The sequence below is a fragment of the Gordionus sp. m RMFG-2023 genome, chromosome 2 (assembly GCF_954871325.1).
Source record: "Gordionus sp. m RMFG-2023 chromosome 2, tfGorSpeb1-WG-v2, whole genome shotgun sequence".
In the NCBI taxonomy this organism is placed as follows: Eukaryota; Metazoa; Nematomorpha; class Gordioida; order Chordodea; family Parachordodidae; genus Gordionus; species Gordionus sp. m RMFG-2023.
Genome location: NC_088776.1, coordinates 44,007,723 through 44,025,871, shown reverse-complemented (window position 1 = coordinate 44,025,871; position 18,149 = coordinate 44,007,723). Strand labels below are relative to the sequence as shown.

The 18,149-nt window shown below is 27.9% G+C and overlaps 2 protein-coding genes across 8 annotated transcripts in view; one reads left to right on the top strand and one right to left on the bottom strand.

The window, feature by feature from the left end:
* Nucleotides 1–18,149, top strand: part of LOC135925162 (uncharacterized) — a 77,896-nt gene that overhangs the window by 45,664 nt on the left and 14,083 nt on the right. For all 5 annotated transcript variants that reach the window (XM_065460368.1, XM_065460370.1, XM_065460371.1 and 2 more), the window contains exons 8-21: nt 1,050–1,270; nt 1,517–1,685; nt 2,513–2,671; nt 8,811–8,918; nt 9,572–9,670; nt 10,420–10,518; nt 11,040–11,141; nt 14,602–14,703; nt 15,154–15,366; nt 15,849–15,947; nt 16,413–16,547; nt 16,649–16,826; nt 17,125–17,241; nt 17,765–18,076. In XM_065460368.1, coding sequence (XP_065316440.1) covers nt 1,050–1,270; nt 1,517–1,685; nt 2,513–2,671; nt 8,811–8,918; nt 9,572–9,670; nt 10,420–10,518; nt 11,040–11,141; nt 14,602–14,703; nt 15,154–15,366; nt 15,849–15,947; nt 16,413–16,547; nt 16,649–16,826; nt 17,125–17,241; nt 17,765–18,076 — 2,113 coding nt within the window. The remainder of the gene's footprint in view (nt 1–1,049; nt 1,271–1,516; nt 1,686–2,512; nt 2,672–8,810; nt 8,919–9,571; nt 9,671–10,419; nt 10,519–11,039; nt 11,142–14,601; nt 14,704–15,153; nt 15,367–15,848; nt 15,948–16,412; nt 16,548–16,648; nt 16,827–17,124; nt 17,242–17,764; nt 18,077–18,149) is intronic.
* On the bottom strand, nt 11,463–12,941 carry LOC135925165 (uncharacterized). 3 transcript variants are annotated; one of them, XR_010571558.1, is made up of 3 exons: nt 12,306–12,941; nt 11,850–12,203; nt 11,463–11,807 (listed from the first exon to the last, which is right to left on the bottom strand). XR_010571558.1 is itself a non-coding variant. In XM_065460378.1 (2 exons), exons 1-2 carry the CDS (start codon nt 12,888–12,890, stop codon nt 12,051–12,053), a joined length of 738 nt encoding a protein of 245 aa, XP_065316450.1. In that variant the 5' UTR covers nt 12,891–12,941; the 3' UTR covers nt 11,463–12,050. The 3 variants fall into 3 exon arrangements, 1 of the variants encoding a protein (XP_065316450.1); XR_010571559.1 differs by having other exon boundaries at nt 11,996–12,203; XM_065460378.1 differs by having other exon boundaries at nt 11,463–12,203.

Sequence of the window (18,149 nt, the reverse complement as noted above, 5' to 3'; positions counted from 1 at the left end):
TTACCAGCCTTATCTGGAGAAAATGATTTTATATCTTTAACCAATAGCTATCCGATAATGATTAACCTTCTACTTCAGCTTATATGTTAAACGAAGGATATTAAGGGAATCTCAATCTTATTATTAATTTTATGAGAATTTCATTTTTTTTAAAATGATAATTATAAACTGTTTTCACACCTTAAGTTAATACCCGAAAATCAAGCAAAAAGTTTGTATACAACATAAATTATCGAAATTCCCATTAGTCAGAACTCTAGTTAAAAAAATTTGTAGGAAAAATCATTAACAATAATTATTATTTATAAAAAATCACATCAGAACAAATTATCTCGATTTCTGAAAAAGATGCGAAATTTTTTTTCTCTAAAAAGAAATATAATAAAAGCCGTAATAATCCAAGCTTGTCAAAATTCTTTCCAGCAACTGCCAAAATTGGACAAATTTTATTGAAAATAATATTTTATTTTGAAATTTTAATTTGTTAAAAATGTCGAAAATTTTTACAAATATAAAGAAAAAGGAAGGAAGAGAGAGAAAACAAAAGAAAGAAAAAAGCAATATATTATATTTATATACGTAATGCTAGATAGGAAAATAAAGACCTGGAGAAAAAATATTTTTAAATTTTGTTAATATAGTAGGATATTTTTTTTATGTGCATACATTTTTCGATATTGTATCTTGATTGATTAAATATGATTATTATAAAAAAAATTATAATTTAATAAATTATTTCTTTGAAGCTATGAGCTTTCTAACACAAGCCTGTCAGAATTTATACTTCGAATAATACATAATTATATAATATGGTGTTATACTACTTTTTTTAAATAAATGACAAAACCTATACCACTGGATATCGTGAGTATCGGCCAGTGTGCACTTATCATTTTGTTATAACCCATTATATAACGTTTTTAGAGGGGCCAATAAATTTGAAAAGAGGGAAACGGTCCCGAAGCAGTTAGCATATAAGACTTCCGGGACTTCAAAATAATATGATGTGACGCCAATATAATATAACTATATTTTTTCAAAAAAATTAGGGATCTAGTCCTCTGAAATCCCTCCAATATTTGCCACTGATTACACCCAATCTTGTCTCTTTGGATAATACCCACGATATCGATAATTGCAATAATAACAATAATCATAATTTTAATGTTTCAAATATCTCGAACGAAATCCACTCTTACGGAAACGATAAAAATGGAAAACATATCGATTTGATTCTAAAGGCTGACACCCCAACTAACATTGAATTTAAGTAGTATTTAACGTTTTATCTTATGTCCTTTTTTCGATTAAAAAATGTTTACCACTGATTCAATTTAACAGCTTCTATAAAAAAATCCTCAAAAGTTTTTTGTAAACGAACCCCTCCCTGCCAAATTTATCAGACGATTAAAGTTAGTTTTTATTACGATTAAAGTTAATTATTGTTTGTTTTTATTACTATTAAATTTAATTATTTTCTTTATACAATTAAATACTATATATATAATGGACCAAGTAACAAGGCGTTAGAAGACCCAACGAGAGCAAAGGATTCCCATGAAACTTCTGAAGATGAGAACCTTGAATATAGTTTGGTGGCTCATAATACTGTGATAGGATATGATTCAGATAGAAATACTGACTTATTTAACAACGTTAATAAAACTATTCGATATTCATGGCAAGTGAGTATGTTTTTTTAAATGTTCGGAATATATATAATTAGTACGTCAAAGTAAGGATTTTAATTTTTTTTAAAAAGGTAACGTAAAGTAATGATGTTTTTTAAAGGGTAACTTAAATAATGAAAAATGTAAATATTAATTATAACGAATTAATTTTTTAGAATGTAACAACAAAGGTAACTAGTTACTTTTTTATATTAAATAATATATATATTATTTATTATCTTTATAAGATGATTTCTCAAATTTAAAATTACTATTTATTCAATATGTCACACTTACATAAAACTATCCTGATTTTTGGATGAAAACTAGCACACTTTTAGACACAAATTTTTAAAAAGTGTATTGTTAAAGTCTAATTAAAATATTAAGCTCAAATTTTATGAAAATTAATAATATTTTGCCATTTTTATATTTTCGATACAGTTAATTAAAGTGGTAAATTTTTTTTGGTCTAATTATTTTTTTGTATATTCATTTAAATTCCTTTGATTAAAATTGGTAAAAAGTTTGTATAATAAATATTTTTTATTAAAAATGATGGGTTATATAAATTATTTATAATGTAACGAGTTATTTGAAAATTTAGCTGTATCTAGTTATCTTTTAAGGATGTAACTAGCAACTGTAGCTAGTTACTTTTCAAAAGTAACTTTTAACAACACTAGTATCATCATTCGTTTTTGAAAAGTAAAGAGCATGTAGTATAGTATAACCTTTTACGAAGTCATTAGTAATAGCATGTTACTTTTTCAAATAAAATTTAGAGCGCATTTTAATTTTATAATCTCGGTTTAAATATTTTACCAATTGTTATTTTGTAGAAATCGGCAAAATTGGTTATCATTTACCTTAGGCTTTTCAATGAAATTCCCGTTGATGAGTATTTATCTTTATTCAAGGCTAACAAGGCACTATATGCCAATTTTTCGCTATTGAAATCACACCAGAAGGTACTTACGATAATGGAACAAATTGGAAAGGTAATTTTTTTATATTTAATTGCTATACTATGTGATCTCTTTAAGCTACACGCCCCTTAGATTGCGGCGGCGGCATATTAAAAAAGGAAATACTCAGCAATCTTTTATTTTATAGTATTTTTTTTATTAAAACATAAAATTATTTTTCATGAATGTATAAATATTTTATTAAATTGTTAAACAATGACAATTACGATTGTTTGGAATTTAATGTTTGCTCAGCGATTGTGGGAAAAAAACATGATCACTAGAGGAACTTTTTGCTGGGCACACGTGTTTCCCTTCATTCTTTTCGGGTACTATTTGTATTGCAATATATGGTATTTTTACTCTAGACTATTATTATGATAATATTGAAATATCGGAAATTATCATTTAAGTTACGCATATCAAATGTAATTGCACAGAATCTTGCAGCCAAATTAGAATTGAAAATCTAGACTAAGCAAAAAAGGGGTTTGCTTTCTATTAATTAGACTACTGATATCTTGAGATTGATCTTTACCAAATTGCTTTGAAAGGGGGTGAATAGTACGATATAATGAAGTGTGATTAAGATATATAAAAATATTTATACTTATAAACAAATAAGATCATTTAAAGTTAATTGATAATATAAAAAACAACTTATAAGGATTTTTTATCAATGCAATCTCAAGTCATTTAATAACGAATTAATTTGACAGTTCTGAAGTATTCATCGAACAAAATAAGCATAGATTTACTTTAACGATCTACAGTTATTAACTTTTAATTTTTAGCTTGACATATGAAACTCTTTTTTAGGTAATTTAATTTTTCAAATTTTATTTAAAAAATGATGATTAGTAGAAGCATAAATCATCCACAAGAGTACCATAAGATAGTGTTCTGATTTTTTTTGAGACAAGTTCTTCCAATGAACAAGCTTTTTTTCAATCGCTTAATATTAGATTCAAAACCATTGTAATTGTGTCCAGCAAATTATTATGCCTTTTAATTTAAAAAAAATTAAATATAAAAAATGACCGAATTTCTTTATTTCAATATTATTTTTAACTTAATTTATTTTCTATATGGTGAATTTCATATCAAATCAACAAAAAAAAGTCGATTTTCAACCCGACCCCCTTCAATTAAATTTTGTATACTGGTAGTATATACTATAACTAAGAAAAAAAATGAAATTTTACCTTCCAACACTGTTTACCCGCTAAGATATGGCCGTTTAAAGCGCGGAAAAATGGTACATTTTTGACAAAATGCACCTCATTTATTTTCAAATATCTCGAGAAATAATTAAGTTAGAAAAATAATTTAAATTTTATTTTGTAGCTTAATAAAAGTTCTTTAAAATGACAGATGGACATTTTATTAATATCGAAAACCGGATGAACCGGAAATGGCCATAGAAAAAAAGGTATTTTTTTTTCAAAATTTTTATTCTGTAGATAGATATCACACTGCTTTATATTTTTCAAAATCCTAGACTGGGATGAACATGGGTTTAGGAGTTATCACTCTTTTTATGGCTAAAATTGAACAAATTTAACATTAATATCATATTTTAATTTTATGATAGTTATGAAATAATGTTAATTTAAAAATTATGTCTAAATGATAGGCCCATATTTTTTTTTTATCTTTATAAAAAAAATTTGAGAGGTGGCTGGGATAATGAGCTATTTAAAACTTTAGTTAGATTTTATCTCGAAATTAAAATTACTTGACAAAATAATTTTAAATATTTTATTTCTACCAAAATTGAAATTCAACAATAAATTTTCCCCCATATATTCAAAATTAAAAGAAAGGCTTAATATATTATTTGACGAGAATTCTATAGATTATAAAACGTTCAAACAATGGATAGCAGTTGATCGAACTACCCTCGAAACATTGACAAAATCCGCTGACGAAATTGTAGATTATTTAATTGAATAATTAAACAATTTAATTCCTCATTTGTTTATAGCTTCACGATAATCATTAATTCGAAACTTTTTAAAATTCAATTTAAATGTTGGCGAATTCTTAGTTATTGCAAACTTTTCAGATAACTATGCATTTGTAGTGCAGAACCATGCATAAGGATTTAATCAGACCAATAATCAAGCCACTATCAACTCTTTTATAATTTATTACCGTGATAACAATATAATAAAACATGTAAATTTAGTGGTTATATCAGATTGTTTAAAGCACAAAGCATGTGCATTTTATTTATTTTAAAAATTGATCGTGAAAAAAAGATTTAATAGAGTGGCTAAAATTTATTATTTTTCTGGTGGAGCAGTAACCAATATAAAAATAAAAGGTTTCATTAATCTTTACAATCATGAAAATGATTTTGGGATAAAGGCTGAGTGGCGTTTTTTGAAACCGCACAAGGAAAACGTCCATGCGACATTTTGGGGGCCGTTACTAATCGGTTAGCAGCTCGAACAATCTTGCAACGTCCACATGAACATCACATATTGACAACAATAGATTTATTTAACTATGCAAGAAATAATATCTATGGGGTAAATTATTGTGAGCAATAATGAATATATGAACATAGAAAGTCATCTTGAAAGCAGATTTATGAGAGCAAAGAGAATTTCTGGAACACAAAGTTCCAAGCTTTTATTCCCCTAGACGAAAACAAAAGTCATAATTAATTAAAATTCCTTGGATGATTATAATATATGATATATTTTAATTATAAATTTTTGATTGTATTATATGTAATGCAATTTGAGGCAAATAAAGTTATAAATATGTTTAGAATTATTTTGTCAAGTAACTTCAAGGTAAAATTTAACTAAAGTTTTAAACAGCTCATTATCCCAGCCACCTCTCAAATTTTTTTTATAAAGATAAAAAAAAAATCAGGGCCTATCATTTAGACATAATTTTTAAATTAACATTATTTCATAACTATTCATAAAATTAAAATATGATGATATTAATTAGGGGTGTACCGATACCACTTTTTGGAGGCCGATCCGATCCGATATTTCAGATATTAAATTGATATCGGCCGATAACCGATCCTATATCATATCTAATTTTGTATTCTGCAAAGATACCGGTTTTAATTTTTTATATACTTTTTATTAGTACAACATCTATAATTTTACTATACCATAACATATGTCATTTAAATATATTATAATGGTCAGTTATAGTTTATATTCAATTCAATTGCTATTATTTATATAATATAAGTAATAACATTAATCTATTTACATAATTAGTAATAAAAAAATATATTATGAAATTTGAAATTAATATTTAAAATTAATATATCAAAGATTTCTTTTTATATCAGAGATATGTCGGCGGTGATGGGGACTGTTAATATCACTAGCATCACTAAAAACCAGGGTTGTGCATTTGACCGGTCAAATACGTTTCGGTCAATTGACCGATATTTGACCGGCCAAATATGGTCAAATACGGTCAAATGTGGTCAAATTCAAATATATTTTTTTAAAGTTAATATTAACTTTATTTTGAAGATAATAGTAAAATGAATCTATAATATTAATTTTTTAAATTCATTCAATAACTAACGTGTAGCTATCTGTATCAGAGTCTTGTTCTGATTCATATTCAATATTATCATTTTCTTTAATATTTTTTAAACAATTTTCCTGATATCTTAGATCTTAAATCGATTTCTATTTTCATAAGAATATTAATCCAAATCGACCTATTTCTTTCTAAAGAAGAAGTAGAACTAGGAATTGTTAGTCTCTTAATGGGCAGGGTAGACAAAGTTTAATCTATTAACTTGAGGTCGGAATTGATTGTTTCTGGAAATTACTACTTTCCACATATTTTGCTATATTAAACATGCTGTTTTTGCTTCTGAAATTAATTATATCACTTAAAATATTTTGGTCATCACTACCTTGTAAAATAGCTAATTCTTGAATTATATCACATACTTCATTAATTACACTACTAGTGAGTTCTCCTCTTGATATTGTGGACCCGAAAAATAAGCAAACATTGTGATCACATGTATTTACATCTTTTTTCCCTTTTTTAAACATATTTTTAATTTATTTTTCCTTTAAATTTTTTAGAGTATTTGACCGTATTTGACAGGTCAAATACTCCTCCGGTCAATTGACCGGTCAATTGACTGAATTTGACTGGTCAATTGACCGACTTGCCAACCCTGCTAAAAACAGATACTGAAGAGATTAATGAACACTTTTTTAAACAGAATGCGAAAAAAAATAACTATATTGCAGAATGTTTATTAAATAATTATTTCTATTAAAAAAATTAAACATAAAAATATATTTCGATTTTATTTATAAAAATAAATGGTTTTTTAGATATAATTTTTTTTAAATTTTGTTAAAAGCGCCATTTTATATCGGATCGGCAAATTTTATAATATTTGCCGATAACCGATATTTTAAAATGAGCGAAATATCGGCCCGATCCGATATAAAATATCGGTACATCCCTAATTAATGTTAAATTTGTTCAATTTTAGACATATTTTTTTCTTCTTTTAAGCTTTCACCTTTTCTGGTGGTAAGCTCCTTCACTTATCTATTATAATATTAATCTTGCTATCTATTTTTATCTTTGTATTTCTGATCGATTTCATTTGTATCGATCACCGGTGTATCAAGTATCTTGAACTCCCACCGGTGTATGAAATCAGTATCGACCAGATATCCTACCTGAGTATTCCCAACACGGAGTTATCAAATCGACAGATATCCCAATCCTGATCTCCCAATATTTGTATTTCTGATCGATTTCATTTGTATCGATCATCGATGTATCAGGCCAAAGTATCTTGATCTCCCCCACCGGGGCATCAAATCAATATCGACTAGATATCCCACCTGAGTATTCCTCACTGAATTATCAAATCGACAGATAACCCAATCCTGATCTCTCCCACTGGTATCATTATCGATGGATATCCCACCGGAGTATCGTTATCAAGTCCATTGTAACTTGGTAGACAGACTTGAGCTTGAACGGCCCCCGAGGTCACCATCATCCCATCATCCTAGCGCTGGCCAAGAAATCGTTATCATCTGACCCACGAGTTCAGCTGGCCTTCTTTTTGGTTTTATTGGACAAGTATCCTAGCACCCGGCTGTCCAAGCCTGTCGGTGACCGGGGTGGCATTTCCCAGCTCAGAAATTTATCATATCATATGTCTAAAGCCATACACCATCGAAGAAAAACCCGAAAATTTTTAGCTCTTTCCCAGGATTGAACCTGAGACCTTCGGTTTACAAGCCTTCATCACACACCACTGCACCACACCGGCGATCAATTTTAAACATATAAAGAGTGATAACTCCTAAACCCATTTTCATCCCAGTCTAGGATTTTGAACAAATATAAAGCAGTGTGATATCTATCTACAGAAAGAAAATTTTGAAAAAAAAATACCTGTTTTTCTATGGCCATTTCCGGTTTTACAATCCGGTTTTCGATATTAATAAAATGTCCATAATATTTATTTTTATGTCATTTTAAAGACCTTTTATTAAGCTACAAAATAAAATTTAAATTATTTTTCTAACTTAATTATTTCTCGAGATATTTGAAAATAAATGAGGTGCATTTTGTCAAAAATGTACCATTTTGCGCGCTTTAAACGGCCATATCTTAGAGGGTAAAAGGTTGGAAAGTAAAATTTCATTTTTTTAGTTATAGTATATACTACCATTATACAAAATTTAAGAAAAATTGAAGGGGGTCGGGTTGAAACCTTGGTTGATTTGATATGGATCACCATATATATTTCCTAATTATAAAATATTAAATTGGTCACGCCGATAATCCTTAAAACAGCTCAATATTATCAAATCACCTTATGCATATTTTAAAATAATTCGCCTCGGATTTAGGTTCCGATGCACAAATCTAATTCTGTGCCGCGAATATATAATTGTTTTTGGTAATTCAATATTCCCCGAGGTGATGAATTTTTTTTTAAAATGTGACTTATAAAAACCATTATTTATTTATTAATGCATCTGCAAATATTAGCTTTATAAGATTTTTTCGTTATAATTTTCTAGAAGTCGTTTTCATTCATTAAATACTTCCGGTGGGATTAAGGAAATTTAAATATTGTAGTTATAGGGAACACAATTTTTTTTTAAATCTTAATTTATTTTAGGAAACCTTATTTGCCGCTTTTCTTTGCGCATGTAAAAGTGGAAATTTACTAGCCGTTCAGGAATTATTTGCTTTGACCAGCATTGATCTCAATTCACTATCCGATGATGTAAATTTGAAAAAAAAAGAAGATTAATACAATAGGAAATTTTATAATATTCCTCGTAAATATGCAGGTTTTTCTACAACAGCTTAATAAGCCGAGTTTGGGAAGAATATATAAGCTATTTATTTTTTTCTCCCGTTTTAAAAAAAAGGAGTCTTGTTTAGAAATGACCTATACCTTGTTTGTTTTATACAACTATTTTGGGAGCTAAACATTATTAAAAATGGTCTTAAAATTTACCAATTTTATTATAGATATTGCATGCGTTGAATAAAATTTTCATTTTAAAAAATGTCCTTAAGTTACATCTCAATATATTGCAAAGGTAACCTTGCACGAAGAGTTAAATGGAACTATTTTAAGTTATTTAGAACTAGTACAACTTAAAAAAAATAAGAGTAAAGAGATGAATCATTCTTTTAAAATTTAATGCAGAACGATAATATAAATTGTTTATAATATTTTTTTAATCAATATCAAACTCAAATAATATTTTTTTCGAAATTATATAAGTACATTTATATTATATTATTTTAAGTATACCATAAAATTATGGTTATAATCCCCCCCTCACCCATTTTATTGACCATAGCTTGTTTTTATAACTATAACATTGTGATTGTAATTTTTTATATATAACGACATTTTTGTAATAGGAAGGTGAATCTGGCATAATTATGGCCATCAAATACGGATATTTGGACATTGTCAAGTTCTTGCATTCTCAAAAAATTGATATACACGCTAAAAACAAAGTATGGACTAAAAATTTATAACTTATGAATACTATCACATTCTCGTGGAGTATCAGAAACTCTATCAACTTATACCCCCCCCCCCCCCACCCCCCTCACTAAAAGTATTTGAGTTTTCAGTTTTAAAGAAAAGTAGAATTCGCAAGCTTTATACCCAAAAGTGGGTTATCGATTTTATCCGGGTTTTATTTTTATAAACTAAACGTTATCCTGGTATAATTCAGATTTCTTAAAAAAATTCGACACGATTCGGGTTTGAAAATTTTTTTATCCCACTATTTTAAAATCATATTAATTTACGGTCCTTTGGTACAGGTCTACAAGTTTCCGATTTATATATAAAAACGTCCTTTTTGTCTGTATTTTTAAAATGCGAATTACGACACAGAAAAATTCATAGCTTTTTACTACTTATTTTCATTTTTTAAATTACTAAGGTATCATAGGGGATACTTGTGAGTGAGGACTATATATTTATATTCTATAATTAAAGAGTTAAAAATTATAATAAAATTTATTAAATAACTAAAATGAATAGAACTAGAAATTCAATTTGATTATATAATTTTCCATAATAATTAGTAATCATAACCTTAATGTATCCTTATTTACTCAAAATTGCAAAAATATAATTACAGATCATTCCAATATTCAAGTAACTTGTTATGTCACTTTTAGCCTTTTTATTTAAATAAATAATATATTTAATTTTCAAATTTCTTATTATTATATATTTGTATTTTATTTAGCACGAGGAAACTTGCTTATTCTCCGCGGTAAAAAATGGGCATTTATTGATTTTGCAATTCCTTCTCGACATCGGTTGCGATGTAAATCATAAAAACAAGGTAATAGATATATATTATATCTAGAATTTGGCAATTAAATATTCGCGACTAAAATCGATTAGATGCATTGGACCTCTTTTTCTCTATTTAGTCCGATCCCCCAAAAATTAATAAAAATATTGTATTTAGAATATATACCATTTTTAAAAGTAAGTGGAAAAAATTTAAGGCATTAGAGGATAGATTAAAATTTTGGTGTTTATATTTATAAAATTATCACATGGTCCGAAAAAATTCTAATAGAATTCTGCACTAATAAAATAAATTTTAGATCTAGGTCTTGCACAATCGAATCTGAGAGATTTTTTATCCAACTGATCCTAGTGGTAGGGTTCGGACAGGCCCGTGCAAGACTAAAATATATTATAATGAATAATTAATAAAATACAATAACAGCAAAAAACAATTAACTTACTTCTTTTAAAAATAAATGATATGTATGGGGGTGTGGGAAGGAACTAACTAATCATAATTATCTTTTGTTAGATATTTAGTACAATAAAAAATTTAATTTTAAATAGAACGGCGAAACGTGTCTTCATGTAGCCATCAATTTGTGCCTGACGGATGTTGTTGAAATTATTTGTAGACATCCATCTACAGATCCTAATATTCAGGATCAAGTTCATTACATAGAAATTTCAATAATGATTTTTTAAACTTGATAATACTGTCGGAACCATAGCTATTGATGGTATTTAGAGCCCCTCTCGTCCCATGGAAATTGCCAGAAATATTTTTATTTCATTAAACAGTTTAAAGTAAAACATAATTAAAACGATCAAAAATTATATAAATTAAAACATTTCACAATCTAGTTATCGGAAATTAATAATAATGGTTGCAATATTTTTTAGAAAATATATATGATAATAAACTAGAATTTAACCTTGAGAGCAGGGATGCGAACCCGACAAAATTTTAGACCGGGTTCGGTTCGGGTTCGGTTCGGGGTATAAAAAAAAAGTTCGGGTTCGGTTCAGGGAAATATTTTTGAACCCGGGTTTGGTTCGGGTTCGGTTCGGGTTCAAGAATTTTTGAGTTGATAAAAAAAATTCTATATTTAAATCATAATAAAAAACTAGACATAAATTTGATATAAAAAATAAATTTTTTATTTTATTTATAGGCCAATATAGTTAAAAATACAAAGCATATAGTCATGTATCAATTTTAAAAATTTTATTTAGACGTATTAGCATAATATCTTCCAAGAGTTGTTCACTCATCCTCGATCTATGTGGTGAAAGAATGAATTTCAAATGTGAAAAAGATCTTTCAACGCTAACCTATGTTAAATGTATTTATATGTGAAAATATGAAAAATTAACTTGGGTTGCAGGAACAGCAAATAAGATTTTAGATAAAATATATAATTCAGGGTGTTCCAGCTTAGCAGACTCCCAAAAATGCAAAATATTTTCCTTCTTATCTAATCTTATATAATCGCTAAATCCAGTAATTATTGTTCCAATACTTTTCTCAGCAATCGTTGGCCCTCTTTTAAATATTTTCTCCTGCCTTTCTTTAAGTTATATCAATTTCTCTAAATCATCTTCTTGTTCAATAACTTCATCGGAACTAATATCATCAGATAAAATTGGCGTTGTTAAGCTTTTAATTCGTCTCCATAAATTGACAAGATGTTTTTTCGCACAAATCTTATCATCATCACTAAGTAATACCTGTAATATTTAAGGATTTATATTGTTTATATTTAAATATTTCATAAAATAACAATTTTAATATAAATCTAAAATAATTAATTTACTAAGCTTTTAATTAACCTTGTATCTTGGGCCCAGGTATATGGCAGCTAAGAGAATTTCGTTCTTTATAAACCTTTCTTCTCTGTTTTTAAGACAAGAATATAGTAATTGAGCAAAATGGTTTGGATTTTTTTCCAGTTCGATGCAGCATCTTAACCATGCTGCATAAAAATCTGTCAGTGTTAACTGTTCAGATTGGAATTGTTTGGTTGCGATTTTTAGCGGTTTTAAAATTTCAACAATCGTTATTATCTCTTTCCAATCTTCAGTCAATAAATAATCAGATTGCTCTGTAAAAAAATCTTCGATATTGGGTTTTAGTAAAATCAGCCTTTCTAACATATCATGGGTTGAATGCCATCTGTGGCAATCTAACACAGGCTTAGGGAGTTTCATATTTTTTAATAACTTTTGGTAAGTGGGATGTCTTAATTTTAAATTTAGGCTCCTAGCTTTTGCAATGGTTTCCACAATAGGTGATAATTTTATAGCATCTTGAAGTGCCAGCTGAAGTGTGTGCACACCGTACACTATAAATCGGATAGGATATAATAGTTGATAAAAAAGTATTTTGTATATCATCAATATCATATTTATATACATTTACATCCATATTTTCCTCATCTGCTGATTCACTCCTTATATCATAATCAGTTTCAGGTTGCAGGAGCTTTATAGCTCTTAAAAATGCAACCATTATCAGAAGTAATTGTGTATATTTGTTGAATATTAATTTTAAATTTTAGTAAAGTTTTTAATATATTCTCTTTTATATATTCTCCTGTACATCTCTCTTTCAGCTCTACAATTCCAAGAGCCTCAAATTTATAATGGACTTTGATATAAATTGAATATTTACACCAAGAATTGACCTATCTAGTCGTTGAACTGCATCAACTTTTAAACTTATTAATTTTCCTTCTACCTCTCTCGATATTTTGTCTCTAATTGATTGGGCTGTTTTATTAATAGTTCTGGATAAATTTTCTTTGTTTATAACTAAATTGAGCCCAGATAGGAGTGGATTTATAATTCTTTGAAATCCCGAATCTTCAATAATTGATAAAGGCCGGCCATTTACAGTAACAAGTTCTAATATAGAACTCATCAAATCATTAGATGATATATTTATACTTATATGCTTTTTTGGAAAAAAGGTTTCTATATTAATTTTAGGTTTTTTTGCCAATAACAATTCTTGATATTTGGTTTTTTCATTTAAATAATTTAAATATTCATTGTTGTGATTTCTTTCCAGGTGTCTTTCTAAATTTGACAAGTGATTACCAGACATTTTTACTTTGCAATATGAACATATTGATTTTTTTTTCTATTTTATTAAGGGTAAAATGCTTATCAAATATGACTTTATCTTTAATCTTAAATCTATAAAAAGAGAACAATTTTTTTAAATAGCAATGATTTCAGAATTAAAAAAGAGATATTTATAAATTTAATTTCATTTATAATATGCACTTCATTAATATCTTGTAAAAATTAAACTGAACCAAAAATAAATGATTAGCATATATAAATTTTAAAATCATTTTAATAAGTTCACAAAAACTGCCCTACATTTAACAATTTTTAAGTTAGATGTTTAGAATTTTTTAAATTAACAATATAATAATTTTTACTTTGATTTGTTAACCATTTTCTTCTAATTAATAATCTTTAAGAATAATAAGATAAAAATTTAAAAATAAATGGCGTAAATTAATTCAATTGTTTAAAATTTTTTAACACTCCAAAAGGAATCGAGAATAAATTTAAAAATGGCATAAATGAATTAAATTGTTTAAAATTTATTAAGACTTCATTTAATTGGAAATTTGAAAATATAATATTTGTATTTACATATATTAATATATGATTTTAAATAATACACTGAACCCGATTGAACCCGGGTTCAAATAAAATTCTTGGGTTCGGTTCGGGGTTTTGGAAATTTTATAAATGGGGTTCAGGTTCGGTTCGGGTTCAGAGTTTTTTTCTAAAAACCCGGGTTCACTTCTCCGGGTTCGGGTTCGGTTCGAATCCCTGCTTGAGAGTTTGTTTTGTATACAAGCAATTTTAGAATTCGGGAAAAAGATTATACCCCTTTCCCATAAGACCCTTCAAGTGAGATTATCGCAATCTAGAGTGCCATTTTTAACTTCTAAATTAATTTAAAAAAAACTATTGTTCAATTGATGACCTTTTTTTGTGGTTTAAAAAAAAGAACCTCTCCCGGGTAACCTTATTTAAATTCTTCATTTTATAATTGATAAGGTTAACATTTATAATGGTAATATTTTTAAAATGTATAAAACAGTTAGGTGATTCACCGTTGCATTTAGCTGTGTGGCACGATTTGGTATCTATTGTCCACATTTTGTGTTGCAACTCCGCCATTAATATCAATATTCAAAACAAGGTTGTTTTAATTAATAATTTATTCAGATAACTAACTAAAGAAAGAAAGATTTTTTTATCAATCATTTTAAAACTACTATCCCCCCCCCTTCGGCAATTTTAACCTTAAATTGATTTGAAGACTTAATTTATTTTTAATTTCGTCCCCTTCCACATTTGTTGCAATGTCTTGAAAAAGTGATGGTTTATGTGTTATGTGAAATAATTTAGTGCATATACGTGCTGATCATCAATATAATGTGATAAATAACGATAAAAACCCCGAAATTTTTAGTTTTAATTCTATCATTAACCATAGACATATAACATGTTGGTCACTTATTTAGTATACTCTTCAAAATGTTATATTAAATGAGGACCCTTATTTTTTTCACACTAGTTTTCCATCTTCATTTAAAGATTCACCTTAAATAATTTATTACAAAATATCTTTTGATACTACATTGCAAAGAAAGGAGAAACGCCATTTCATATATCAGCCTCGCAAATTAACGGGTCCGCATGTCTCAAAAGATTGCAAGAAGCTCAAATCAGTTCTGATTCTTTGAATATTGGTTGTACGGAATATGGTTTTACTCCTCTTCATTGTGCTATAGCTAAACTCAACATCACTTGCGCGCTTATGTTAATAGACGCGGGTTGCACGTTGGACAGACCAGATCGGGTATTTCTATTAGAGATATGCAGGCCGGGCCGGATCTATTTAAAAAAAATAATTTCTGTTCGGGCTGGGGACTTAAATTTTTTTAAAAAAGTTCAGGCCGGGTCCGGTTAAAATTTTTAAATAGGATATCATTACAATCAAATAAATTGATATATTTTAAAATTCTTGCAAGAAACCAGGCGCTAATAATTTTTATTTGTAGAATATTTTTCTTACAAAAAAAAAAGTTAAATTTTTCTATATTTAAATGAATTCGGACCGGGCCGGACGGACAAAAATTTTTTATTTCGGACCAAGCTTTTCGGGACAAATAAAAAAATTTCGGGCCAGGCCGGGCTTGAAAAATATGGCCCAATGTAAATTACTAATTTCAATAGTTAATTTTGTGATTATATTTTATTTTACTAATTGTATATAATATACAATATGTAAAAGATAAAGATAAATTTTTTATCGATATGTTTTTTGTTTAAAATATATAGAATGGTAATATGCCAATTCATTTGGCTTGTAAAGAAGGTCTGCTTATAGTCATTCAAACATTGTGCGCTTATGGGTGCAAAGTCAACGTCCCGAATTTCGTATTCGATTTTTATTTTATTATAAAATTTTTAAACAAAAAAGATATCCCCTAATAACGAAACCTGGGCAGAAATTTGAAATTGTTTAGTTGAATATTTTGCGAACATGGACCATCAGCAACAAAACCATTTCAAATTTTTGAACCCGAGTTCCAGAAACCTTTGATTTAACAATTTATATACAATAATTTTATATGAATAGTTTAAAAGTTGTATAACATAATCAGTTCATCGCTAGCTCGTGCTAAAAGGTCAAATTGTTTTATAGGTGCTCATTAGAAAATATTTTAAAGGACCTCTTAAATTTCACACTTGCTCCCTCCCCCTCACCTTAGCAGCGTTATTGATTTGTTCACCTAAAAAATTGTTGCATTATTTATTTATAATAATATATCTAATTTTAAGAAATCTTTTAGATAATTTTTTAAGATATATAAACATTCTTTTTAATATAAAATTCGGCAGAAAGGTTTCTATCCCATACATATAGCGGCTCGATACGGAAAACTAGAAATTTGTAGATGCCTCTGTTTAGCTTGTTGTGATATTTCTGTTAGAATAGGCCTTATTTGCAACTCATTTACTTCGACCATTGACAATGTACGTAAATTCAAAACTACATAAAACAAAGGAATAAAATAAAAAAATGAATGAAACAAATATTCAACATGTATATAAACTCTTATATTAAATTGATATAGGCCCATATGTCATTGAACGCTTGTGAGTTAGCCATAAGTTATGGACATCAAAAGGTTGCCGACCTTTTGGGGAAATTGATGGAACACGATACAGAAACCCTAGATGACGTTAAGGAAACTAAGAACGGATGCAACTCCATCAAACATAGATTGTCCTTCAAGGCAGTGAAGAAAATACGTAAGATATTTATAACATCTAATTTTCTCATCCTTGAAAAAAATTAAATTTTTGACTCAAGTGATAAGTGCTATATCAAATTATTTGGGATAAAAATATTACTAGGGCTTCTCTATTGTAAAGAAGATTAAATTTAAAAAGTGGTAATTTTCAAACTGCATTTATAATTTTCATAAAAATAGTTGAAGTGTAATAAATTATATTAATGATAAGATAAAAATAAAATGAATGAAATAAATTAAAGAGTTGAATTATAGGAATGTATTATATATACTATTTCTTATTATGTTCAAATTAGCCAACTTGAACAATCGACCTATAAAATCTAATTCCACTTCATACCCTCGCGCTCATTCCATACATGCCCGATTTATTAGTCAATTACTACCACTCACCGATGATTCTAGCGAAGATGGTTACACACTAAATCTTATTTATTTTTTTATTAAATATTTTTTTTTAAATAATAGATTATTATAAAGCTGCCTTTTCTTGGAACATTTCTTTTGATAGCCTTAGTTTATAAATATTGTATAATTTTTGTTTGGCAGAAGTTTATTATAAATATCTTCTTACCGTTTATTTCGAACAGTTTTCAAAACATCACCATAAATACATGAGTATATCACGGACATCGCTGGTTCTATTTTAGGCGTCCTAAATATTTTTCTAGATTTAAGCGTATTCAAGAAAACTGTATCTTTTAGGAGTTACTCAAATTAAACTCATGCTTGTTGAGAATACTATTATCCTTCCGTAAGTCATGTTACTTACTGCTTGATACATGAGTCATTAAAGCGATGTTCAACTGTATAGTGGGCACTTTTGTAAAAAAAATTGAAGATATGAAAGATGACCACAGAACTGAAATGCCCCCTCGAGCTTTATTCTCTCGTGATTTATGTATTATAAAACAATGATATTATGCATTCTTTCAGGTTTCGTTACTTCTCTAAAATCGGAATTTAATAATCGTATCAAGCTTAAAATCTTGGGGGAACCTGGTTCCGGAAAAACCGCTTTTACACTTAGATTAAGATCCCCTCCCGCATTTTTAGCCAATCTTTCACCTGTCTCTTCTCCTTTGAGACGCCTATCCCGCAATAGCCGGAAAAATCTATCAAATTACTCCTTCGCTAAATACAAAAATAATGAGGAGAATTTGAGCTATGGGGATGGAAAAGATATTTGCGAAGCGAATGGACCAAGTGGGCGAGGGGCAACTAATATTGTTAGATCAGCGTCCCAAGGTATAATTTATATAAAATTCTATTCTCTAATAAATTCTTAGAATATCATATTGGGTATTTTATTACAATTTTT

Excerpts from the sequence above, each read along its gene's own strand:
- LOC135925165 (XM_065460378.1), bottom strand. The coding sequence starts at position 12,890 with ATGTATATAAATATGATATTGATGATATACAAAATACTTTTTTATCAA. Across the intron at positions 12,204-12,305 it reads ACCTGGGCCCAAGATACAAG|GTATTACTTAGTGATGATGA; the intron begins GTTAATTAAAAG and ends TAAATATTACAG.